Source organism: Terrapene carolina, unplaced genomic scaffold (genome assembly GCF_002925995.2).
Source record: "Terrapene carolina triunguis isolate 2854851 unplaced genomic scaffold, T_m_triunguis-2.0 Scaffold183, whole genome shotgun sequence".
Lineage (NCBI taxonomy): Eukaryota > Metazoa > Chordata > Testudines > Emydidae > Terrapene > Terrapene triunguis.
The window spans coordinates 3,429,219-3,456,516 of NW_020664534.1; the positions used below are offsets into that span (position 1 = coordinate 3,429,219).

At 41.7% G+C, this 27,298-nt stretch overlaps 1 protein-coding gene across 1 annotated transcript in view; it reads right to left on the minus strand.

Annotated features, from left to right (window-relative positions):
* Positions 1-27,298, minus strand: part of MOCOS (molybdenum cofactor sulfurase) — a 388,002-nt gene that overhangs the window by 201,272 nt on the left and 159,432 nt on the right. Inside the window, exon 4 of the mRNA XM_026654152.1 lies at positions 24,222-24,863. Coding sequence (XP_026509937.1) covers positions 24,222-24,863 — 642 coding nt within the window. The remainder of the gene's footprint in view (positions 1-24,221; positions 24,864-27,298) is intronic.

The following is a 27,298-nucleotide window of genomic DNA, read 5'->3' on the forward strand; positions in this document are numbered from 1 at the left end:
GTGATATTTTCAGTTCTGTGTATCCACACTTTAATAAGATTGGTCCAAATGCTATAGTGCTTAATCAAGCAAAACTCCTATAGTATTGCTGAGTTAGGGTCTGCAGAATTTGATCTTCCACATAGCACACAGTATCTAAGATTAATATGCATTAATACAACTATGGACTAATATCTGTTCTTAGACCTCTAAAGCAAATCTGCAAAAGAGTGAATATGTTGTGTGATATATACATGTGTGACCCTAGGACCTCCTCTAGGCACAGAGCCCCTCCATACAATAACTCACATCAAGTCTGACACTCATTGCCCCAACATGCTGTTGTCATAATATATATCTCAAAGGTGTCCTATAAGGTGTCATACACAAACTGGTGACACGTTGGTCCCAACAGTCATTGTGTGATGCATGTACGGGTTGGGTACAAAGAATTATAGATATGTGCTGAAAATATGTTATTAAAATGTGTTTGGGAGGCAGAACATAAAACTGAGACAAAGGAATGTGTATGTACCTGTCTGACCAGATTGGTTACTGGCAGAGGACAATGCAAGTACATTTACAAATAAGGTAAACAAAGCCATCAAGCTAAGCAAGTGGGGAAGAGGACTGTTTAACGATCACACCAGGGGACAGAATCTGCAGCCCGGGAAGCCTTCCTGGCTCTTGGGGCAATGACAATGGACTTCGAGTAATATAAGGGGAGCAAAAAGACCTTTTAGTTATCCAACACTGAGGGGACATAGGGTACAGCATGCTCTGAGCCTGTGAAAGTTGGATCCCATAGTCTGGAGGGCTAGGGATGCTGATAACTTCATGTAAGGAAGAAAACTGCTTCAGCAAAGATTGTAACTTGCTAAGATAAAGTTTTCATCACTAGAAAGCAAGTTTTGTTTTATTTGTAACCTGGTCTGTCTCTTTTACTCTGGCTTAATGCACTTAAATCTCTGTTCTCTATTAATGAACATATTCTTGTTCTCTTACAAAGCCCTCTGAGTGCTGTTTATTAAACTGAAGTGTGAGTATTCAGTTAACCTAACAGGCTGATGTGTGCTTTGTCCCTTTGGAGGCAGCAAACCTAATAATTTCTGTGAGTGTTCAGTGAGAGGACGGGACACTGCATGGGGACGTCTATGGGAAACTTGGGAACTGGGGTTCACTGACTGTTACCTGAAAGGCAAAGTTTAGACTGGCAGAGTCTTGAAGAGTTTGCTGTCAAGGCAGAGAGGCTGGTGTGTCTAGGAGCAGACACAGCTTAGCAGCAGCAAAGCTCTCACTATTGCTAAGGTAGAGGAGTAACACAGTGCCTCAGTTTGGGGTGTCCTGAGCATGACATCACTACATATCTCTAGCAATACACTAAAAATCAGATGTGCATGCATTATGATCTGTACGAAACAGGGAGGCTTTCAGGATCTGCATCCAATCCAGATGTGAGAATGCACATTCAGAAACAAGGAGCATAGCTAAACATGAGATGAGTGTTTCACATCCATATATAAAATATAGGAACATGCAGTATTCAGAATGGACAGATATTGTCACATAATGAGTGTACACATTTATGTTGGCCCTAGGTGGAACAGTATACAGCATGCTCATTAGCTAACATAGGGTATGTCTACACTGCAATTAAAAACCCATGGCTGGCCCATGCTACCTGACTTGGGTTTGAAGGGCTCGGGTGAAGGGGCTGTTTAATTGAGGTGCAGATGTTTGGGCTAGGGCTGGAGCCCAGGCTCTAGGACTCTGTCAGGGTTCCAGAACTCGGGCTACAGCCTGAGCCCGAACATCTGCACCTCAATTAAACAGCCCCTTAGCCAGAACCCCGTGAGCCCAAGTCAGCTGGCACGAACCAGACATAGGTGTCTAATTGAAGTGTTGACATACCCATAGATTCAAGTTCATATGTAGTATACAGATCTTCTTCACTAGCATATTAATGTCTGAATGCACTGACAGATGTGTTCCAAATGATGCACTCTATGAGATCAGAGTGACATATCTTATGGGGGATATTCTTTTGTCCTAAACATCTCACATATTACAAACTCCTTTTTAAACGAAGAAAATTTCTGCCACATGGAGATGAGATTTGAGCCACATTGGAAAATGACTGTCCATTTACACAGTATCAACAAGATATGACTAGATATAATTTTGTCTCCACACATTATGTAAAAGATTATGAACTCAAGGAGAAGAAAAATATTTATTTGCATATATGTGTCGTATTTAATTCAGTCACAGCTAATCCATTTCTAAGGTTGTTGTTTTTTTCTCAGTTTTAAGTTTTACTTTAGATTTGAAAAATAGGAACACAAAGTCTGATGCTACTGATGCTTATAGATTTTGTCTCTGTTGACAGCACCAGAACTTAAAAGAAGTCTGCTTTAGCAAGGAGGGTTAATTTGGGTATCACAATTTGGTTTTATTTTCTTTTATGCCTAAGAAGGGAGGCTAGGCTCTATATATGACTGATGGAAAGTTGACAGAAAGGGCCTCATTCCTCTCTACACTTACATTGGTTGTACATTGGTGTAACTCCACTGACACCCAACGAAGTCTTCATTGCTCCTGATTTACTAGTGTGAATGACAGGAGAATAAGGTTCTTAATCATTACCGCATTGTCAGAATCATCGGGTGGCCAGCTAAGGCAGGAGCAGGGGCTGGCTACTGTTGAAACAGGCACAGGCTAGAACAGGAGCAGGTGGGAGCAAGGGCCAGCTGAAGCAGGAACGGTTTGTTGAAACAACGGGCAGTGGGAGTGTTCTCAGACAGGGAGTAACATCGAGCAGGCTGGAGAGACTGCTTCCCTTAGGAACCTGCGTTAGGATCATGTAGGAGGGTCCTCGCCTGTGACTGGCTGAATTCTGGTTGAATGGGCTGTGGCCTATCACAAGATCTTCAGGTAATTGCTTCTGATCACTCATCACACTCTCTGTCTCAGGAATGACACATCAGGCTGAAGCAGGCTCAGGCTCAAAGGTCACTCAGGCTTAGCCAACTCCTCACACTAGTACAATTCAATGTTATGAAAAAAATCTATGCAGATTTTTTTAACTTAGTTTTATAAAGCAAGCTTGACAAAAACAGGGCAAGTTTAGATTGGTTCCCAAAATCAAAACTGCAAAGTGTCTGCTTTGAAGTATGAAATAGGAGATATAATCTGTTCAGCTTCAGTACATTCTCTTCTGCAAGTCTGAAATATTTTTTTTTATTATAAATTGTACCAGAAACTAAGCTATTACAATCTCTGGATGTAGTTATTAAGACATACAGATTTTAAATGATAATACAAATGTGTGCAAAGTGAAAAAAATACATTCTAATAGACAATCCCTCTGAAGTTGTTTTTAATTGAATGTGAACGTGCTGAACCATGATGGCTAAGTGTTTCACTAAATCTTAGTAATTTGTGTTTCATTAAACTTTGGGTTTTAGTTCAAAAGTCATGGAATGATTCTAAATCTTTTCTCTTAATAACAGAAATTGTTTCCTTTTCCCCTTGAATTGAGAACTTCTTGAGAAACTCTTAGATGTTTCTTTTCCATGTTCCCGGCAGATATAGAATGCATGTTTGCACACAGTATGCCATTAAGAAGATAAAATAAATATGGAACTTGTGTTTCCACAACTAATCTTCAAGTATTATCCTGAATGATTTAATCTAAACATTTGCAGTGCCCACTGTCTTTACAATAATTCTTGTCTTCTACTCGGCGAGTCAATGTCTACTAGCATATTTGAAATCTAGTTCCTGGTAGCTTAGTTTACCATGTAAATAAAATACACAATATTACGGAAACCTTCCCACAAACAATCTTTTCTGAGCATTTTAGTTTGCAAGACTCTTTTGTGATAATTCTGCTATTAACCCACTATTTTCTATATGCACTGTAAACTGCTGTTTCACTGCATTCTTTGTTTAGGCTGCTTATTGGTGGTACTTGGTTATCTCACAAAGATATGCACAAGTTTACATGGAACTCACCAAATGGTCAGACCAAAAACCAGATTGACCCCATTACTATCTGTAAAAAGCACAGATGGTCACTGTTAGATGTTAGAGTCGGTGGCGGATTAGCCACTCCTGCCCAATTGGGGGGACCTGGAAAAATGAGTACACCCACACCCTGACCCACTCCTCCCACCCAGCACTCCTGCCAGGGAGTGGGTCAAGGTGCGGGGGCTTGCCTCGCTCCCCCCACCCGCCCAGCACTCCTGTAGCTCCCAAACAGGAGCACCAGGTGGGAGGAGCAGGGCAAGCCCCCACACCCTGACCCCGGTCCCTGGCAAGTGCACCGGATGGATGGGGCAAGCCCCTGTGCCCCAACCCCATTTCCCCATCAGGAGCGCCGGGGAGAGGTGGGGGGGACTGCAGGCAGAAGAGGTGTGGAGGGACCTCCATTTGCTCTGGCCCGGGGCCCCACAAAACCCTAATCCGCCCCTGGTTAGAGTATATAGAAGTGCCAAGTGTGGCAGTGATCAGGAACTACTAATGGGAATGATTAAGATTAAAGTTCAAGAAAAAGATAGGTGCAGTTGGAGTCAAATTCCATCTTGACAGGTTAAAAGGATAGTTCTGTGAGGGTGGCATGATGCTTGGAGGGCATTTTAGACATTAATTTGTGATGATGAAGAAGATCTCACTACAAACTGGATGGGAAATATTCAAGGAAGTGAGACAAAATATAGTGGAGGACATTATTGGAAGGCATAAGCAAACAAGGAAAAGCTGGACAAGCAATGGAACAAGAACATTACAGGAAAAGTGTAAACCAGCCAAGACTTCTGGGAAAGCGGTAGAAGTAAAAGCATTCTGCAAAGCGGTGAAGAAATCACAAAGATCAGAAAAGCCAATGTTTTGGAAAGAAGAAGCTCAACAACTAGAGGAGGTTACAACTGAAGGAGGAATCAAGAAAACAAGATATGAAAACAATATATAAAAAGGTTAAATTGCTGGGAAACACAATCAGGCCAACAATGCAAGTGGTAAAAAACGCTACCGGTGACTGGAAACCAATGCTGAAGAGCTGATGTAATATGGAAGGAGCATTTTGATTGCTGAACCCTGCAGACCATCCAAGTTAACATAATGGATCAATATTTGTAAATAAAACTAACAAAGAATATTTGAACGTCTCCTTTAAAAAACTTAATTTCCCACTCATCACAGTAGCAGATTAAAGCAGGTCAATAATTAAGAATTTTTACATTATTTTAATTCCTTATTGTTGATGCTGCAAATCAATATCTAAGAGAATAAGAGAGAATGCACCTGGAGGAAGTTAAAGGAAGCAAAAGACACATCTGGAAATTTATGATGTCATCTTGATGTCATCTTGATAGGAAGAGAGAAGTCATCAACAGGAGCTACTTTATGCTTGTCTCGGGGAAGAAACACTCCGATAGTCTGGACCACAGGCAGTGAGCTAGTGCTATAGGTTACTCCTTTTTATTGGGGAAAAAGGGTCGGTCTCATTCGTGAGGAGGCAAATGCTGCCTTTTCAATAATCCTGCAAAATGCTAATCCAGGAGCAAGACCTTTCTGGATGAAGGCTGTATAATATTAGCTGCTTTCTGCTTGAATCTGAAGGACAGGGTAAAATGGGATTAAATTCTAAACGAAGTTGAACATTGACATTTGCCCTCAAAATAATCTTAATTATGCTATGAACCTCAAAGCTGAGGAAGCTTTGTTCTGTAGACTCACCAGGCTCTGGCGGGTTCCTTGGCAGCATGCATATTTGGGAAATCATTAAACTCAGTCAGTTATTACTGACATTTGGACATGCCTAAGGGGTTCTACACCACGTGTATTTATAAAGATAGATAGATAGAAAATACAACTCATATCACAAAGTACAGATATTTACTATCATGTCATTAAGCATACACAAAATGACACCAGCAAGTTACATTGCAACTCAACCCCACACTTTATTCACATTGCTGAGATCAGAGACTACTTGTGTGAATAACTACCACTAGTGCGGATAATAAAGGTCACAATTTGGCCCTAAGACATTTTAGTAATGGGAAAAATCTACCTGGACTAGTCTGTCTCAATCCCATTTTCTGTATTTTTTCCATTTCGCTTCATCCCATTTCCATTTATTTTATAATATCCTTTAGCCCAGTGTTTCTCAACCTTTTTGATACCAAGGTCCAGCTTGCTGCCTTCCTAAACTGTGTCAGGGAGATCTCAGGGACTGGCAGTGGTCCATGAACTTGAGGGAAAAAACCACTACCTAACAAGAACCTTTGCTAGAAAAGAGTTCATGGGGCATCCAGGTATCACCCAAAACCACATCACTTTTTCTTTACTAAAATCTTACATCCTCACAATGTTAGAACATACGGAAATGAACAACTAAGGGATACAGCCAGTTCCCCACTGTCACATAATCCATCAATACATACTGTGACCCCATTAGATTAATTCATACTGCCCAGCCAACCTTGAACTTTAGCAAAATGGCAAACTATCCTTCATTTACAAAATCTCTTTTAAGCAGAATAGCAACACTCTGTTTCCTGCTTCTTCCTTTCTGCCTTGTTTGCCCTTGGGGAGAGAGAACATTTCCTCTTCCCCTCAGGGCCCTTCTCACAGCCTTCCTGAGACTGCTTTTATATCCTCTCTCTAATAAGTGTCTAGTTATTATTTATATTACAATAATGTCTAGAGGCCCCAGTAATGATTGGGCCGCATTGCACTTGGCAATGTACAAACGCATAATCCCAGACCTGAGGAGTTTACAGTCTAAATAGAAACAACAAATAAGAACCGAGAAATATGAGGTAGTATCATCATTCCCTTTCACAGATGGAGAATTGAGACAGTAAAAGATTAAGTGACTTCCCTGATGAAACACAGGAAGTCTGTGATAAAGCCAGGAAATAAACCCAGATCTCCTGAGTCCCAGTCCAATGCTATAATCACAAGACCATCGTTCACCCCACTTTCTTTCCTACTTACCTTAATGTAGGGTTTATTATATTATAAACTGTTTAGTTTATATAATTCCATATTTCCCTAGATTCCCTGACAAAGACATTTCTGTAAGAAGAGGCTTATGTATTCCATGATTCTGTGGCCACTGAATTCACCTGAATGTGCAGAATTTTGCTCCACAATCTGAATTTTCATTTTTTTTTAAATTATGCTTTTTAGCCCTTATGGTTTTGGAGAAAAGTGAACAGACTGTAAACCAATGCAGTGGGTCCTGTATGACCCTGCAGACAATCTGAAACAACAGCTCTGAGAGGTGTGAAAACTGCCCCATTCATCTTTTTCAGGGACCCTGGGATGCTGCAATTCTGCCCCATGACTCATAGACTCATAGACTTTAAGGTCAGAAGGGACCAATATGGTCATCTAGTCTGACCTCCTGCATGATGCAGGCCACAAAAGCTGACCCACCCACTTTCCCTTAACTCATCTGTTGAAGTCTCCAGATCGTGATTTAAAGACTTCAAGTCGCAGAGAATCCTCCAGCTTGCGACCCCTGCCCCATGCTGCAGAGGAAGGCGAAAAACCTCCAGGGCCTCTGCCAATCTACCCTGGAGGAAAATTCCTTCCCGACCCCAAATATGGCGATCAGTAGAACCCCGAGCATACAGGCAAGATTCTCCAGCCGGACCCTCACCAAAGAACTCAACATTTCTACCATGGAATTTGCTAATTTTTTGGAGCCAGGCACCGTATATTTTATTTTTAGTCTGGAACTGTCTGCCTGCTCTTCAGTTTTGCCCACAAGGGGGAGTTCATTTGGATAGCTGTGCAAGCTCCCTGCACTGTTCTATGCAGCCAGACAGCACGCAAATGAGGAGCCACAGCTGGAGTTCAGCTTGCAGCCAAGGAGCCAGCGGACCCAGGACTGGAGTTGGACAGCCTAGAGAACACAACAGAAGTCGAGGAAGAGGCTGTGGAGCCAGGTAGCCTGGAGAGCAGAAAGAAAAAATATCCTTGAAAATAATTATATACAAAACCAAGCAACAAGTGTTATGTCATTGAATATATCCAAGTGGGAGTTGTAAACTGTTTTGTGTGTGGGGGGGGGGGGGGAATGAGATGGAAATGAAGGATGTCTCATAGCAAAAGAATAAATTAATGTTTCTGTGGGTTTGCTGCCCCCGAATCTGGAACCCGCAAGAGGAGAGGCAATTCTTGATTTAGTCCTAAGTGGAGCACAGTATCAGGTCCAAGAGGTGAATATAGCTGGACCGCCTGGTAATAGTGACCATAATATAATTAAATTTAACATCCCTGTGGCGAGGAAAACACCACAGCACCCCAACACTGTAACATTTAATTTCAGAAAGGGGGACTACACAAAAATGAGGAGGTTAGTTAAACAGAAATTAAAAGGTACAGTCAGTGCGAAAAGTGAAATTCCTGCAAGCTGCATGGAAACTTTTTAAAGACACCATAATGGCGGCTCAACTTAAATGTATACCCCAAATTAAAAAGCATAGTAAGAGAAATAAAAAAGTGCCACTATAGCTAAACAACAAAGGAAAAGAAGCAATGAGAGACAAAAAGGCATCCTTTAAAAAGTGGAAATTAAATCCTAGTGAGGAAAATAGAAAGGAGCATAAACTCTCACAAATGAAGTGTAAAAATATATTTAGGAAGGCCAAAAAAGAATTTGAAGAACTGCCAGCCAAAGACTCAAAAAGTAATAGCAATTTTTTTTTAAGTATATCAGAAGCAGGAAGCCTGCTAAACCACCAGTGGCGCCACTGGACGATCAAGATGCTAACGGAGCACTCAAGAATGATAAGGCCTATGTGGAGAAACTAAATGAATTCTTTGCATCGGTCTTCATGACTGAGCATCTGAGGGAGATTCCCAAAGGTTTTGGAACAAATTGATAAACTAAACAGTAATAAGTCACCAGAATCAGATGGTATTGACCCAAGAGTTCTGAAGGAACTCAAATGTGAAATTGCAAAACTACTAGCTGTAGTTTGTTACCTATCATTTAAATCAGATTCTGTACCAAATGACTTGAGGATAGCTAATGTGACACCAATTTTTAAAAAGGAATCCAGAGGTGATCCAGGCAATTACAGGCTGGTGAGGCTGACTTCAGTACCGGGCAAACTGCCTGAAACTATAGTAAAAAACAAAATTTTCAGACACATAGATGAACATAAGTTGTTGGGGAAGAGTCAACATGGTTTTTGTAAAGGGAAATCATGCCTCACCAATCTATAGAATTCTTAGAGGGGGTCAACAAGCATGTGGACAAGGGGGATCCAGTGGATATAGTTTTCAGAGGAGCAGCCGTGTTAGTCTGTATCCGCAAAAAGAACGGGAGTACTTGTGGCACCTTAGAGACTAACAAATTTATTTGAGCATAAGCTTTCGTGGGCTACAGCCCACTTCATCGGATGAACAGAATGGAACACACAGAAAGAAGATATTTATACATACAGAGAATATGAAAAGGTGGGAGTAGCCATACCAACTGTAAAAGGCCAATCACTTGAGATGAGCTATCATCAGCAGGAGAGAGAAAAAAAAACCTTTGAAGTGATAATCGAGATGACCCATAGAAGGTGTGAGGGTATTTTAACATATTTTAACATGAGGAAATATTAAAAAATGTTAAGGCTCTTAAGCAAAGTAAGCTGTCATGGGATAAGAGGGAAGGTCCTCTCATGTATTGGTAACTGGTTAAAAGATAGGAAACAAAGGGTAGGAATAAATTATCAGTTTTCAGAATGGAGAGAGGTAAATAGTGGTGTCCCCTAGGGGTTTGTACTGGGACCAGTCCTATTCAACATACACATAAATTATCTGGGAAAAGGGGTAAACAGTGAGGTGGCATAATTTGCAGATGATACAAAACTATTCAAGATAGTTAAGTCCCAGGCAGACTGCGAAGAGCTACAAAAGGATCTCACAAAACTGGGTAACTGGGCAACAAAATGGCAGATGAAATTCAATGTTGATAAATGCAAAGTAATGCACATTGGAAAACATAATCCCAACTATATATATACAAAATAATGGGGTCTAAATTAGCTGTTACCACTCAAGAAAGAGATCTTGGAGTCATTGTGGATAGTTCTCTGAAAACAATCACTCAATGTGCAGCGGCAGTCAAAAAAGCCAACAGAATATTGGGCATCATTAAGAAAGGAATAGATAATAAGGCAGATAATATCATATTGCCTCTCTATAAATCCATAGTATGCCCAAATCTTGAATACTGCATGCAGATGTGGTCATCCCATCCCAAAAAAGATGTATTGGAATTGGGAAAGGTTCAGAAAAGGGCAACAAAAATGATTAAGGGTATGGAACGTATGAGGAGAGATTAAAAAGACTGGTATTTTTCAGCTTGGAAAAAAGATGACTAAGGAAGAATATGATAGAGGGCTATAAAATCATGACTGGTGTGGAGGAAAGTAAATAAGGAAGTGCTATTTACTCCTTCTCATAACACAAGAACTAGGGATCACCAAATGAAATTAATAGGCAGCAGGTTTAAAACAAACAAAAGGAAGTATTTCTTCATACAACGTACAGTCAACCTGTTGAACTCCTTGCCAGAGGATCTTGTGAAGGCCAAGACTATAACAGGGTTCAAAAAAGAACTAGATAAGTTCATGGAAGATGCCTATTATCCAGGATGGGCAGGGATGGTGTCCCTAGCCTCTGTTTGCCAGAAGCTGGGAATGGGCGATGGGGATGGATCACTTGATGATTACCTGTTCTGTTCATTCCCTCTGGGGCACCTGGCATTGGCCACTGTTGGAAGACAGGATACTGGGCTAGATGGACCTTTGGTCTGACCCAGTATGGCGGTTCTTATGTTCACCCTCTGCCCTTCATCTTCCTTTTCCCACTCTGTGGTTACCATTAGCTCATCCTCTTCCTCCTTGTCTCTGCTTGTCTGTTTAGAGTGTAAATTCTTAGAGACAGGGACTGTGTTTCATCACTCGTTTGTACTATACCAGGGGTCGGCAACGTTCGTCACGCGGCTCGCCAGGGTAAGCACCCTAGCGGGCCGGGCCAGTTTATTTACCTGCTGACGCGGCAGGTTCGGCCGATCGTGGCCCCCCACTCACCGCGGTTCGCCGTCCCGGTCCAATGGGGGCGGCGGGAAGCAGCGCGGGCCGAGGGATGTGCTGGCCGCGACTTCCCGCCGCCCCCATTGGCCCCAGTGGGGGTCGCGATCGGCCGAACCTGCCGCGTCAGCAGGTAAATAAACTGGCCCGGCCCGCTAGGGTGCTTACCCTGTACTATACCATTCAATCCATACTATATACAGTGGACCAGACTGCAGCCCAGCCTTATGTGGTCATATAAGGATATAAGAGGGAAATATAGAATAACACCCATTTTCTTCCCTCCTCTGCTCAACCTCTCTACATTGACACTTCTGATACAGGTGGGACACATGCCGTGCCATGAGTACGTGGTGTCTAGACTCTGCCTCCCAATATTCTTGCCAGCACTGGGAGAGGGTAATGGGGGAGGGAAGGAAATAATCTGACACTGGAAGGAGATAGTAGCAATTTCTTCCCAGGGAACAAGGTGAATTAATGACTAAGCCCTGATCTACACTTAACATTTAGATCGAAGTAGCTATGTTGCTAAGGAGTGTGAAAAACTCACATCCCTGAGTGCTGTAGTTAAGCCGACCTAACCCTCTGGGTGCAGATGCACCTAGGATGATGGAAGAGCTCTTCTGTCAACCTAACTACTGCTGCTCAGCGAGGTGGATTACCTACAGCAAAAGAAAAACACCTTCCAGGATGCAGGAAGCGTCTACTGCACTATGGTGCGACAGCAGCAGAGTTGCAGCTCTGCTGGTGTAGCCCCCACAGTGTAGACATGCCCCGAGCCACAATTTCTTTCTTTGGCTGCTCTTGGGTTGTCATAGCTACATGCTGTGCCTTACACAGGGCTGTGCCTAAAGGCACAGTCTAGCTCACCATCTAGCATTGCTAAGGCTTGGCATATTTTGATGCACCTCCAGCAGTGTTTCATACCCTGAGATTAAAGTGGTTCCAAAGAAACCAATAAAATTTCAATAGCCAACTTGTGATGATTTCAGTGACACTGTCAATTAATTTAAAAAGCACATGCCAAAGGAATTGAAACACATAAAAACTATGTTTAAATAATGTTGAGTGTCTAAATTAACCCCCTGGTACTAGTTACAGCTTCCCACTTTGTCCTCCTCAACTCATGCTGTTGTGGCTAAGGTTTCAGGAGCACTATACTAATTATATAGTATACCATAGAGGGTTTGCTACCATTCCTGGCAGAACAGCCGGAGGCAAAAATAGAGCAAGATGCTTTAATTCCTGGTCTTAGATTTAAATCAGTTCCTGAACATTATTTGAACAGGACTGGTGTGTATATTTTAAATACTGTATGGATCAAAAGCCAGCATCACTTTTTTACATATGATTAATCATGAATTGTGTAAGTACATCCTATAACTAGAGTCCTGGAATGAACAATTTTATTGTTACACTGAACTACTTAATATCTTCCTTCCTTTATCAAACGATATGATCAGTAACCAATGTGAAAACTACAAAGTACAACAAATAACACAATACAATAAAATTGTTACTGGGCATCAAATGCTATAAAATCCCAACAGCCTGCGTTAAAAGTTTACAAAGTTTCTCCAAGAGATTTAAGGTGAAGACTTGATTCTAATTTGAGAGTAGGAATACCACATGGTCAAACATGTTTCATGACAACTTGCTATTGTGATTGCAAACACATATCCTTGCTCAGATAAAACTCCCTTAGCTTAGATCAAAGAGAAAAATCAAGTATAGGTGTGCATTGGAATTCCTTTCCTTCAAGTCTTGCTCTCATCCCCACAATACGTCTTTTGAAATCCCATGTATAACTCCACATTTGTTTTCTTTCTAAAATAATAAATCTGGTTTTCTAGTTAATGTTAAGATTGAGTTTGTGGTATGATGACTTTGGGCCAGACTGGAGAAAGAGGCAGAATCAGGGGTGTGCGCAGGGATTTAAATGTGACTACTTTTATGGGGGGGGGGGCACTTTAAACACCAGCCCCCTACCCAGTGCCCTGGGCCCTGCTTCCCGGGCTCCCTCTCGCAGACTGTGCTACCAGCCCAGTTTCTCTGCTTCTGGCGCCATCTAGTGGGGCTCAGCAGGAGTGCTAGCTGCAGTGCTTTTCCCAAGCACATCTCTTCAGCCACGCTTAACCCAACTCTCACCCTAGCAGACTCGGGGGAGGGAATCCTGGGGCAGGGGCCACGGCAGAAGCTAAGGGCGGTGGCAGAGATGATTACTGGGGGGCTCTGTGTCCCTGCTTGGCCCCCCTTGTGCATGCTTCTGGGCAGAATTTGCCACAATTGCCCAGGGAGACTCTGCCCTGTCACCCAGAAAACTAAAGCAAGAGGCCAAATTTAGGTTCCCAAGGAGACAGATTGCTGCCCAATATGATTTATAAAAACACTTGAGTTAGGATCTGTGACAGTGCCTAGCAAGCACCCCCTCCTCTCCACCCACTAGGGCTGCTGTGGCGAGGAGAATCCAAACCTTTGCTGCTCTGGTTTCCCTAGGGTGTGTTAAGCTTCTGGAGCCTCATCAGTCTGCAGACCTGGTTCATTCCTGGGCCCCTCTGGTACATTTCCTGGGCAGTGGCTCTCAGTCTGCTATCCCTTCTCTGAAATGGGGCTCCTCATCTGACTTGATCTAGGCCCCCAGGACCAGCACTGACCCCCAAGATACCCCGGTTACTCTCCCAGAACTCCACCCAAAAGGTATGAAGCTTCTGGTTTACTATTTAATGCTCTCAGGGGCATGCAGCAATTGCGAAGCAGTTAATACACAGTTACACACTTTGCACACAGTTTAATACCTTTATGCGCTTTTATACTTAATCATGTAAGGTACAGGAGAGTACAAGTCATACAAAACAACAAGCACTACACACATGTCACCTTCTATCTCACCCTTTCCTGTGGAGTCTTTGGGGGACAACCTGGGTCCAGGAAGCTAGGCAGGCAGGATGTCCCCTGCCTCAGGCAGGCTTTACCATGAAGAGAGTGGCCTCTCCCTCATGGACTGGAGAAAATTGTCCCACTAAGAAGACCAGCTTCTGCCCCTTTAAAACCTACACCACCCTGTGTCAGGGGACACCCTTTCCCACTTCCCCACATGAGTACAATCCCCTGCCAGGTGACTTTGTGGCTAAGGTGACTTCCTGGGCAGGGACCAGTCTTTTGTCTAGAGTGACTAGATTTCTAACAATTGGGTAGTTAGCGGCAATTACCTCCTATTGTTATTCTTTTGCAACCAGCCTTTGGAATCTCAACCCAATATGGAGGCAAACAGACAATAGAAAAGACAAAAGGCTGCACATTTAAAATGAAGTTTGCATCCCAACACAGATACACAGGGATCACAATCTCACATGGAATTAATAAATTGTACAGACATATTCCCAGATCCTCAGAGGCACCTAACTCCCATTGATTTTCAGTTGAAAAATGTCACCCACCTCTAGTCTAGACTAGCACCTACAAATAGGTTAGCTAACTCAGGTTGACTGGCAGTCAACAACAGTAACTCTAGTTAAAACAGAAGCAAAATTCCAGTGTAGACATGCCCTAAGCGACCAAATAAAAGGTATGCATGCAATACAGAGAACCTCTTCCTTTATTTATTAACAGTGCCTTTTCGACTTGAATATTCAACCCCTTGGGGATTTCTTTATTTATATATTTAAATTTTCAGTGAATTGTACTGGGGATTTATTGTGATTGTGTTAAGTCCCTCTACGTTTTCAGGCAATAATGCAGCTTTATTACTGAGAAATAATCACCCAGAATACTACAAATATGCTTAGGGTACATACTGAATATTGAAAACACTTATCAGCCAACGGTGGGCAAATCTTTCACTGCTCTTCACACAGAGTGCTCAAGATGATGTTTGGCTATAGTGACACCAGGCAGAACAATATAATATAAAATGCCAGTTGCCAGAATCAAACCTCTAAAAAGATGACAGACTAAATTGTAAGAGGCTTTCTGGTACATATTTACACTTGAAGCAGAGAAGGGAAAGAGTAATAGGTCACCTGAATAGATATTAACTCAGCAAGCAAAAAGTCCCTGTTCCTTTTTACACCTTTTCTTTTAGAATGAATGTGGTGGTGGTTGTGAAAGCTGACAGACTGATAGCACTGGAAATTGAAGTGTTTTATTTATCCCTAGAGCCAGGACAGCAGCAGCATGAGCTTCCTACACTGCTCAGCTCAAGCGCGACAGTCCTGTCAGCTGTCAGGGGAGGACAGTTCATTTTCTGCAGCCTGGTCAGTCCTTGATGTCTCTGTTGACGCTGCCAAGTGCCAACAAGACTGACAACAGTACTGGTGGTTTCATAACGTGGATACCTAATCAACTAGAAACTGGACTGAGACCACCAGGCCTTTAAAAGACCCATCAAATAGTTTTTGCTAACTTCCAACTAGAGATGCATTTGAACTGGCGACCTAGAGACCGGGCCGGATTAACCTTTTGTGGGCCCGGCGCCAAACATATTTGTGGGCCCCCATGGGGAATGATTGTAAAAGACAGGAGATCGATACAGAAGTTGTCTGACACTGCACACAGGTTTTATTTACAAGTTTAAGTTATAGATGGAGCTGGCTGCCACTAGGGTACCAGCAATGGCAGCCCTAGGGCAAAAAGAATACATAAAAGTATACATAAAATAAATTATAAAAGAAAAAAATACAAAATAAAGCCCAGTGGGTAAAAGAACAGCTAACAAAAGCCAAAGCTGGCCAAAACAATAGTCGTGTGCTGCTCCCACTAAAAGGGAACTGTCGCACTATCGCACCCTTCACATTTCTCAGAGGAACTACCAGGATTTGAATTACATTTTTGTATGAAATTGGGGCAGACTTAAAGCTGTTTTAAAATAAAAAATATGAAAAACTTTAATACATTTTATTTACAGTGTCATTATTCATATTAGTCTTGCTTCAGATAAGTAATTTGTATATTACATAACAAGCATTAACGTGAATAACTTACTCAACAAAACCATTGCATGTAGCTATCATTCTATTTACAGAAATGAAAAATGTCTTTGGATTTTTCAGCATGCCTTTGCTGCAGCAAATGTTTCAGTTAAACTGGAGAAGTCTATAGAGTAAGACTATCAAGTCTTTCTTGACCCACTGTAGCACTTTTTATCCTTTTTAAATGTGAAAAAGACTTTTCTCCACTGCAGTTTGAGACTGATAGTGTCAGGTAAATGCGTAGTGCAGTAAAGACATTTGGAAAGGCTGTTTGCAAATTATGCATGTTCATTATGGTCAGCATTTGCAGTGGTATAGGCAGAGCTTGTGATAATGGCTTGGAGGCAAATTGCTTTACAAGTGAGCACCACTGTACCCATTTTTCAAAGATCTTTTCATTGAGGTTATCTGAATAGAATTCAATTAAACTTCTGAGAGACTCTTTAACAGCAGTACTCTCAAGGTCAAAGCAAAGCTGGGCGGGTCATGTAGTCTACAGGCAAGACAATAGGTGGACAACCCACATCAGTGACTGCATCCCCAGAGACCACAAGCGATTGCTGGGCAGACCAAAAACACGCTGGGTCGATCCCATGACAAAACTCTTTGGCCAGAAATGGAAAGAACGTGCTAGCATCAAAATAGAATGGTGTGGTGTCGACTTGCATTCTTGGAGGTACGGATGAGGACAAGCCGGTGACTGTCAAGGTCACCTGTTAAAAAAAACAAAAATGGTTGTTTATTTCTAACATGCATTAATTCTTCTGTTGAGATGGCTGACAAGTGAGTCAACTATGGCAGAGGATGATTCAACTTTGAACTTCTCTTCACCAGTCAGCACAACAGCAGGGTCTTCACTATCATCCATAGATGCTAGAACAATTTTTATAGTGGGGGGGCTGAGAGCCATTGAACAAAACTGTAAACCCTGTATATGATGGAAACCACTTCAAACCAGTGGGTGCTGCCACACCCCCAGCACTCCTAGTTCCAGCATGTGTGCTATCATCAGCCATATGCTTTGGACGATGTTGCCACTTTAACTGAAAGTTAGTTGTAGAACTTAAAGAGGTCGCAGATTCATGGTATTCCTTAAAAATTTTCCATTGTGCTGCAACAAACTCAGATAGGCACCCCAGCAGTGCCACAGCTGTGCCTAAGTCCATTGTTTCAGACTGCAGAAGTTGACTTGTTTTGTTTATTCTTGTAAGGATACTACTCCAAACTGTTGTCAAAATTGCAGTCTCCAACTGATCCATGGTTTCAACTAATGGGTTTGCGTCTGCTTTTGTGTCACTTTTCTGCAGGGTGTCCACACCAAGAGCCTGAGGCACAGATATGTAGCTTTTGTGATTGCATGATAAACTGCAAAGTGCATCCGCTCAAGCTGACCACCTTGTGTCACTGAGGCACTTGGGGAAAAGTTTTCTCTTACTGGCCTCAGATGTGTCCTCATTCAGAGAATCTCGCTAGAGGCTCCAGCGATAAGTCGATCCTCAGAAAAGCACATACAGTTTTTGGACAAATCAAAAAAATGTAATTGCATCAGTGCATGACTCTGCAGCAGCAACACCACATAAATCAAGTGAGTGGGTCATGTATGGGATGTACACTGCTTTCTTGTTGACCACAATTACCTGAGCTTGCACAGCAGAATAAGTATCAGACATGTTACTAGCACTGTTGCATGTGTGACCTCTGCAGTCCTTTAGATTGTTATTTAGTTCGTCACTTAGGGTTTCATTGATAACATTAAACAGATGAAGACCTGTATGCAATGTAATTGGAAAAATTCCAAAACTGTTCCACAGGTTTACAGTTATTCAGCACATAGCACACAGTAAATGTCAGCTGATCAGTATGGCTAATATCTGGCATGGAATCAATGCTGGCAGGCCAGGAAAGAGTCGTACTCTGCTAAGAACTCTAAGCAGCCAAGGAAGTTGCTACTATTAAGACGGCCAAAGGTTTTATTAGTCCTTCTCAGTGCCAGACCTTGTGTTGTCAGAAATTTTATTGTTGATGCGACTTGCTTCAACACTTCTGTCCGGTAATTTCTTTCTTTAATATATCCATCTACTATATGTTTATCAAGGGTTTGAGTCTTCGATAAACACACTGTATAAGTGGGTGAGAGCCAGGGCCGGCTCTGGCTTTTTTGCCGCCCCAGGCAAAAAAGCCTCCCACCGCCCCCCCCGCCCCCCACGCGGCAGGGGAGGGCGGCGAGCCCCACCGGGGCTCCGCTCTCCCCGGGGGCCAGAGCGCCGGGGGGAGGGCGGCGAGCCCCGCCGGGGCTCCGCTCTCCCCGGCGGCCAGAGGCTGCACCGGGGGGAGGGCGGCGAGCCCGTCGCGGCTCCGCTCTCCCTGGCGGCCAGAGCGCCGGGGGAGGGTGGCGAGCCCAGTCGCGGACCCGCTCTCGGGTCGGAGCGCCACGCCGCCCCCCTCCAGGTGCCGCCCCAAGCACCAGCTTTGTGGGCTGGTGCCTGGAGCCGGCCCTGGTGAGAGCTTGTCGGTGCTTAGTAGAACTTTCATGGTCACTAAGTCTGCCAGTGTGATCCCATGAATCAAATCCTGTCTTGGCTAGTGCAGATGTGCTATTCAGAGAAAACAATTTGCACACAAAGCAGAAGACACAGCCAGTCGATGGTGAGCATATGAGCCAGGGCCTTTCAATAGTTCTAACATTCAGGGACACTTGATTGAAGGCTATATCACAGAATTTCCTAAAATCAAAAACATTTTAATATCAATGCACATGCTCCAACATTTGAGTTGAAAAAAGACACACTTGTGGGACATAGTATAGTAATGAGCAACTTAGAATGTACATTTTTACATTTAGATACAACAAAAATCTGTTTATTTCAATTGTCTCACAAAATTAATGGTTAAGTCAACCCCTGCTGGAAAAACTTGATCTCATAAAATGACTCAAGTAATGTATAAAAAAAACATAAAAAGTTATAATTACCTTGTTCTGTCCTTATGTGGTCTTGATGACATTGCATATTTTCCATCACAATTTTGGCAGAAATGTCTATGCAGTACTGCTGGGTGAAAACATCAACAGTCCACAGGGCAGCATCAGAGGAAGGTAATCGTGCTGGTGTATTTTGCAGAAGCAGGTTATTGCTGTGTTCTTTATTTGGCAAAAGGATTTCATTAGAAGAAACAACATGTTCTTCAGAGTCATGATCAATGTAGGCTGCACCTGCCGCCATACTAGTATAATCAATTATATGCTCATCATCATTACTAGTACTGCTAGTAGTATTAGTATCACCACCGAGAGTCTCTGCTTAAGCAATGCAGTTTTGCATTCTGATCTTCTGATTCTGCTTTATGCTTCCATTTTTGAGTGCCACTTAAATGTTTTTTCATAATTATTTTCTTTATCACTTGGACTTGTTCATTCATTCTATGTTTATAGTTTCCTGCTCCGCACCTCACCCATGCCTACAGGAAACTACAGTATGTGCATACGCACATTACACCGCTGACAGTGTGACGCAACACGCCTTACTGTAAATGACTGCAGTACGGAAATAAAATGTAAACTACAACACCACGACAATATGTTTATGTGGCACTTAAAATATATATATACTTTTCAAATAGTTTGTTTTTTAAAATATAGCACCAAATTCTTACTATATACATTTCAATAGAGAATGTGTGTATTGCGATTCACGATGTGTACACCTAAATATATATATGTAGTTGCTATGGGTCCCTTACGAGTGTGGGCCCAGGGCAACGGCACCATTGGCACCGTAGTAAACCCAGTACTGCCTAGAGATTAAAGTCTCGGTAGCTCTTTAATGATCCTTTGAGCTTTCCAGTCACCAAAATCACATTTCTTAAAGCAATTGAGGAGAGAGACAGAGTGAGAGAACAAACATTAGGGATGGATGAATTTTTCTTAGTAATTTTGTGAATTTTAAATTTAGAAAATAACAAGGATTTTTTTTATAGGGACCTTTAGCACTTTAAATACTATAATGCCGTAGAAATAATAGAGTAACAAAAGTCTTTGAACATACAGGACTAGCTAATAGGGAGAAATATATCCAGATATAGACCCCTATACAAGCCCTATCTACAATTAAGTAAGTAAGGACAGATTGCCTTTTACTCGGTGGGCATGGAACTGGTGTACTTTTGTAGTGTAGGGAAGGCAGGATTCTAGATAGAGCCATTTAGGTATTATGCCCTCACTGTGTGCAACACAGGTGCATAGATGATCCCCACTTATTGGTATGGAGAGTGTGTTTAAAGTAGAGTCGGGGACTGGACCAGAGTATCCACTACTACATAGATCCTCTGGTCTTTTCCTCCCACTGAGAGAAGGGATGCAATAGACAGAGACTATTTAATTTATTTTTTTTAATTAATTAATTTTTTAATTAATGGAGATATCCTATCTCCTAAAACTGGAAGGGACCTTGAAAGGTCATCAAGTCTAGTCCCCTGCCTTCACTAGCAGGACCAAGTACTGATTTTGCCTCAGATCTCTAAGTGGCCCCCTCAAAAATTGAACTCACACCCCTGGGTTTAGTAGGCCAATGCTCAAACCACTGAGCTATTCCTCCCCCTCATTTATGACAGCCTGTCAGTGGAAGTAGCCTCCATAAAGTGGATCTACTGCTGCTCCACACCCCTGAGCAGAGATTTCTGCTCCTGCAGCACTCCCCAGTACCCAGCCAACGTAATTCGGCTACATACTGTGATTGGGATTTGCCCTTTAACATGTGTTTGAAGTGGGAGCTAAGTAGGCCCTTGTGTAGACCCTGGGGTGAATGGATTTCAAGGTTGTTCTTAAAAGATACACTCAGAAATGAAACGTGCTTCCCAAACAAACAGTTAACAGGTTGGGATACTCCAAATTAGTGGATAGACACAACCATTCTATTGACAGGCATAGAAACAGCTTCTGGTGTATTTTAGTTAAGTGTTCCAGAATGATCAGCATCGGAATAGCAATCCCAAATACAAAGGAAAAATAGGGCAGAGGATGAATATTTTATCACTCCATACTTGCTGTACAAATCATATTATGTTATTATCCCCTGCTGTGCAGAAAAAAAGACAGAAAATGAGGCTAGATTTCTGAATGACGATAATAATCTGTCAAGCTGTTTGATACATGGATGAAAATATAAAAAACTAAGTTTTTAAGTGTGTTTAGGGATAGGAAGAGAGATTACTACCATACAATGGGAAAAAATCAGAGGTGAATTTAAGGGAGTCTATGGAATCTAAAAGAGTCCAAGATGATGCCAATTATACCTTATTTTGATGTTCTCAATATGGAAGTAACATCAGCAAAGTGTATCCATAAGGCAAAAGTATCAATTGTGTCAGCCTTGAGAAGGAATTACACCACCTTATAAATCTCCACTCAAGTCTCACAGTCTTGGAAGAAGCCATTTCCTTAGTAAACTAAGCCCTGATTATGTGAGGTCAGGGAATTCCTTCCGCCAGATGGGTTTCCGAGATACATTTTCTAATCTACCTTGTGAACATTTTTTAGTTTAAAAAAAGTTTCCTTCTGAAATAAAATATAAATCTGAATATCTCTTATTATGTTCCCTCCTAGTGTGAAGCTAGCACTTTAAAAAGAACTTTTTAGCACTTTTAAGAAACTAGTACTTTAAAATCATACAAATATCAAATGATAAAAGACAGAAGGAGCCTTAAAGAGGTGCATCTGATAATAGAAGCTGGCAGAGTTATAACTTGGCAAGCGTTACTGTCTCTATGAGCACAGATGACCCTGTTTGCATCAATCATGGGCCCAGAAATATGGTTAGCATATTAGCCTTGTCAATGATGGCCAGGAAGTACATTTTAAACATAACAGCTGGGTCCCAATAGTTTGATCTGTTCCAATGTTGTGACTAGAAATAACACGTAAAAAAAAAAATCCCATAACCTTGTAAAGAAATGTCTTGCTAAATAGTTGAGAGATTCAGACCGAGATTTTCAAAGCCACACAGATTCCCATTAATTTCTAATGGGAATTTGATATGCAAATTCCTGATGTAGTTTTGCAAATTTCAGCCTCAGTAGTCAAAACTTTAGACATGCATAATACCGTTACAATTCTGGCCAGCATTGACTATATGCTAAATGTGAATAACAAGAAAATTTTATGAGTTCAAATAATCAATAAAGGGTTAGACGTCAATATTCAAACACAATGACTAAAATCCAGCAGTCGGTTACTCATATTGATTCTTTGGTATGTGAAATGGTCATTTATGTGCCTGAGTATGCAGTGGTAGGGTTTGGGTATCTGAGGCCCCCATATCTGAAAATTAGATGACACATGACCAGCCTATCTGAGGAATCAGATTGAAAAATGGCCTTATTTCCAACTCTGTAGTGGAAATAAATAGAACTAGCCTCTTTGGATTTAATAGGACACAGCCTCCAAAGCTCACAGTCAGAGCCTTTTAGGCAAAATAGCATGGCTCACAATGGGCCCGTCACCTAAATATTTTTAAAATAAGTGCTATAAACAGATCTCTGTTCAATGACAGACTGACATTCTTTTTAAAATAGCAAAAAATATTTCAGAACATTTTATCTTACACACAATCAGTTTCAAAGAATAACATTCTCATAACAACCAATTCCCAATTACCTCTAGAAATACAGTACTCCCTAGTTGAAATATGCATTGGTTAAATTAATGCTCATTTTATACTTGGCTTTGGATGGGAGGCAGGGGTTCCCTGAGATCATATCATTTTGGTGCCATTTACCCTCACTACCACAACCTTCAAATACCTCCATCATACTTAGAATAAAAGAATCATAGGACTGGAAGGAACCTCGAGAGATCATCTAGTCTAGTCCCCTGTACCTAAGGCAGGACTAAGTATTATCTAGACCATCCCTGACAGGTGTTTGTCTAACTTGCTCTGAAAAATCTCCAGCGATGGAGATTCCAACTTTTAACCCTTCTTGGCTTGAGAAGCAAGAGACTGAGCTCAGAACCAGGACTCTGGGCGGGGCTGGCTGTTGGCAATATTTTTAAAAGTAAACATTAAGTGTACATTCAGTGTCGGTCATCATTCGGGAGATAATAAACAGCCTGCTACTGTAAAATGCAGCCAAAATGAAAGTACCACTGCACACATGCGGAACATTTTAAATGTTCTAAATGTAGTCATACATACAGTTAGGTGAAGAATGCATGCAGCTGTTTGCACTATATGTAAAGCAGAGACAGGTAAATGATTACGGATACAGGCTGATGTGCATATACATTATGATGGTCATTTCTATAAATGAATGAAGGGCACAACTGGTTTTACATCCTATCCCTCCCCCCAACTATTGTAGTTTAATATTAATGGCTAACCTTAAGCCTGCCTTCTGTACACTTGTGCTGGACATGAGAAACACAGGAGAGAGCCACATCTCTTCAGTGCATCCACATAGGTGGTTGCTAGCACTGCGGGAGTGGAGCAGAAAAACCAAATATCACTGAGCTCAGCTTTCCAGGTCCCAGAGGGACGTGTGTCTGGGAAGAGTAGTAACGTGTCCACAGCCCCACCTTTCCTTACATGCCAACCCTCCGGCCCCTCCCTGAGAACTGCTCCTCCTCCAGGCACAGCTCCTGCTCACAGAATCACAACAGAGCTTGGAATAGTTGTCCAATGTAATATACTGTATTGTAAGCACATAGACTATTACTCTGATTAATCTCCTATTAACAGCAAGCTCAAAACCTTTTACCTGGTGTACCTATGGACCTTAACTTTAAATTTAATTGTGGCCCATCACCATATATGTCCTACTGTGGTTTATTTGCTCAGAATTTGGAGATTCCAAAACACAGCATTATTTCAGTGAGGTCTTCGGTTCTAAATTAAATAAAGCCATTGGCTGACTTTCATGTCACCACATGAATGCTTATATTTTTACCAGTCACAACAAACTACGTCAAGCTAAGGACAGGATATTTTTATGACGATTTTTAATAAGATAACGGAATGTTCGAATACCAAGTTAGATATTGAGCTCTTTACAAGTGCATATGTAAATATGGATTTATTTCATAGTCTAATAAATAAGCACTGCCAGAACACATAAATTTTTCTAATGCAAACAACACCCACATGGATTCTGATTTTGCAAAAGAACACGTTACCTTTCTGCTACAGATGGTCTTGGGGAGTAAAATTCTTCTCCTGCAAGGTAGCCAGCTGCAGTCCCACCTCCGAAATAACTTTTCCTCAAGAAGGGTGCAATTTGGTTGTTTACCAACAATGCTCCTAAACCAGTAGGGAATCCAAAGATTTTATAGAATGAAATGGGGATAAAGTCTGGCTGGTGAACTGTTAAGTCTAATGGAGAGGTACTGACATATGAAGCCGCATCCAGTAGAACAAACCACTTCCCTGGTGTTTTGATGGGGCAGAGCTTTCCAGATTTTATCTCCTGTATCCATGAAAGAGGATATTTGATACCTGAAAAATTGCTCTGAGCTGGATAACAGAAAAGATGAGGTGTCATGCAGTTCTGTTCTTCAGCTGGTACTCTGTTTTTCTCAGATAATAAAATTTCCTTGGGTTTCACTGGAACAGATAACACATTCATCGCAGCAGTTATCCCCCTCATACCCACCACAGATGTGTGGCTGTCAGTTAGGTAACAAAATCGACTGCTGGGGTGCCCCAAGCCTTCAGGCATCCAAGGGAATGTTTCCGCTACCAGCTTAAGTGCAGCTGTACTTCCAGATGTGAAAATGATAGTGTAATCTTCTGCAGTGGTATTGAAGTGTTGTAATATTCTGCAAAGAAAAGAGAAAAAAACAGACACCAAAGGAGTTATTTTCTTGTATTTCATATCTATTGTGCATTGTATCAAAAAGTAACATTTGTTTTTTTCTTGCTATAAATTATTTTACCACAGGACCTAAATAAAATCTAAGTAGACAGGCTTGGCCAAGTACTGTTCACTGTTAGCAGAATGGAGTTGCACCAGTATGACTGAAGTTACTCTGTTCACATTTTGCAAAAACTGGCACAACAGAGTCGTACTGATGTCACTGTGAGCAGTGTGTGTCTCAATCCTACAAAATATGTACCCAACTCTGCCTGCACTGAAGTCAATGGCAAAATTTCCCTTGACTTCAATGGCAGTCTATGGTTGGGTGGGGTGAACTCTACATGAATTTTGCTTGAGTTCTGGTTTTGATCACAAACTTTTAATGAAAATCAAAACTGGGTGAAATTAACACAGTGCAGCTATAAACACGTCTAATCACCATTTAAGACTCACTTAATCCCAGTTTTGAGGTTTTATGCATGACTTAAATCGTAAAAATGCCTTTTTCTGGCCCTCCATGCAGGGGTGAATTTCACCCAATATACACGGTGATGGAACACTCTGTTAGGGTCTTGTATTTTTATTAAAATGAGATAATCGTGTTCTGATTTCCCCTAGTAGTGGTTGAAAAGCTGGAAGAGCACAGCACAGCAATGTTTATTACCGCTAGATCATGGTAATTTTTCTTTAGTTCAAGTATTGAACCAGTTTCTTTTGGATCTGAGAAATCCTAATTCAGATCCTAGCAAGAACGGATTTATTCCATCTCCTGTACTTTTTAGTGTTAGAAATATTATTGGAGAGGAGCAGACTGTTCTCAGAAATCAACAGGTACAAACTTAAGTACTTTGGTCACTGTGGGCGTAGAGACAGAAATAAGCTTGAGAAGGTTATCATGCAAGGAAAAGTAGTGGGTCACTGTGGTAGGGGATGACCAGCGTGGAGATGGATGGAAGGGGTGTGCAGTAGATCCCTAGGAGATCAGCTGTTGAATGTGTGAAGTTAGTGATGGATTGAGAAGGCTTCCAAAAATTCTGCTATGATGTCACCAAAAGTAAATGAACTTACAGTTCAAACATCATCATTAAAAAGTAATAGCTAGATGGAGACCCACCATCTACTCTGTCCAATTCATCACTCTCAAGCTATTTTAGGTTGTAAGTTCTTTGGGGGCAGATTAAGTGTCTTTCTGGATAAAGTAAATTCTAACCTATCTTATCCATTGTACACCCCAATGAAAGTCAGTGGGATTGTATGGGGGAGTACATTAGCACAGAAAGTTGCCGTCTGCTTGTAAAATACTTATACAATAATAATGCCACCAACAAAGATAAGAAGGGGGCAGCTGGAATAAGCAGATGTACACAGATAAGGCTGTTCTCGGTGCTGCCTCATGGGAGACCCTACATCAGAAGCAACCTCGTGACTTCCAGTGATCCAGACTGAGAAAACTGAACATGTTTCAGAAGTGACACTTGGTCTCTTAGGAGGGAGACTAGCAGCTGTAACTCTTATGCAGTTTCCTTGCTAGCCACAGGGGTCTTTTCTTATGATGCGCATTCATAAACTTCCATTAACATCACTGGGAGTTACACACAGTTATTTAAGAGAGAATAGACACGGCATGTGAAGCAGAACAAATCACAACTCTTACAGAGCAAATCAGAGCATAGGTGCTGCTGACCAGTGAGGGAGTTATTAGAACTGGCCCTATTGCAGGGCATTGCTGGGAGTGTTGTAATGTATTAGTCCAGTCTGGTCTGCGGGCTGCCAGCTTTACTCCAAGCACTGGGTTCTACAGCTCTAGCCCTTTAAGTAACAGAAAATTCCTTTACTATGGCAGCCAGAAACTAAAAGGTGCAATTCTCTAGGCACCATTACTTTAGATCAACCCAAGGCTCCCTAACCCATGAGTGGGCAGGAATCCCTTACAGTTTAGGGCCTGCCTCAAAACGCTAAACGCATAGCACTCTCATGGACATTGGACAAAACAAATAACCAGTATGAGTGATGACTGAGAACTGACTACAGAGCTAAAAAGTTGTGCTGAAATTATTCCAACTGCACCTTCGTCACCACCAGGAAATTTTAATTGTGCTGGAAAGAAACTAAACTGCAGCAGATTTATCCACACACGTGGGTTCTACTGAGTATTTTCTTGATTGTACCTTTCAGTCTGGCTTCTTCAGAATAATAGCTTTTTGAAATGTGATGTAACCAAGGCTCAATTGAGGTCTTCAATAAGTAAAGAAAAACTCTTAGGATTTGCAGTAATATCAGTAGAACCTGAACTTAACCTTTAAATACAACTGTTTGATTAATCTGAAATAAATTAGATAGGTATTTCTGAAACTGATCAGCTGAGTTTGAATTCCTGCAAATGTTTATAGTCTGAGA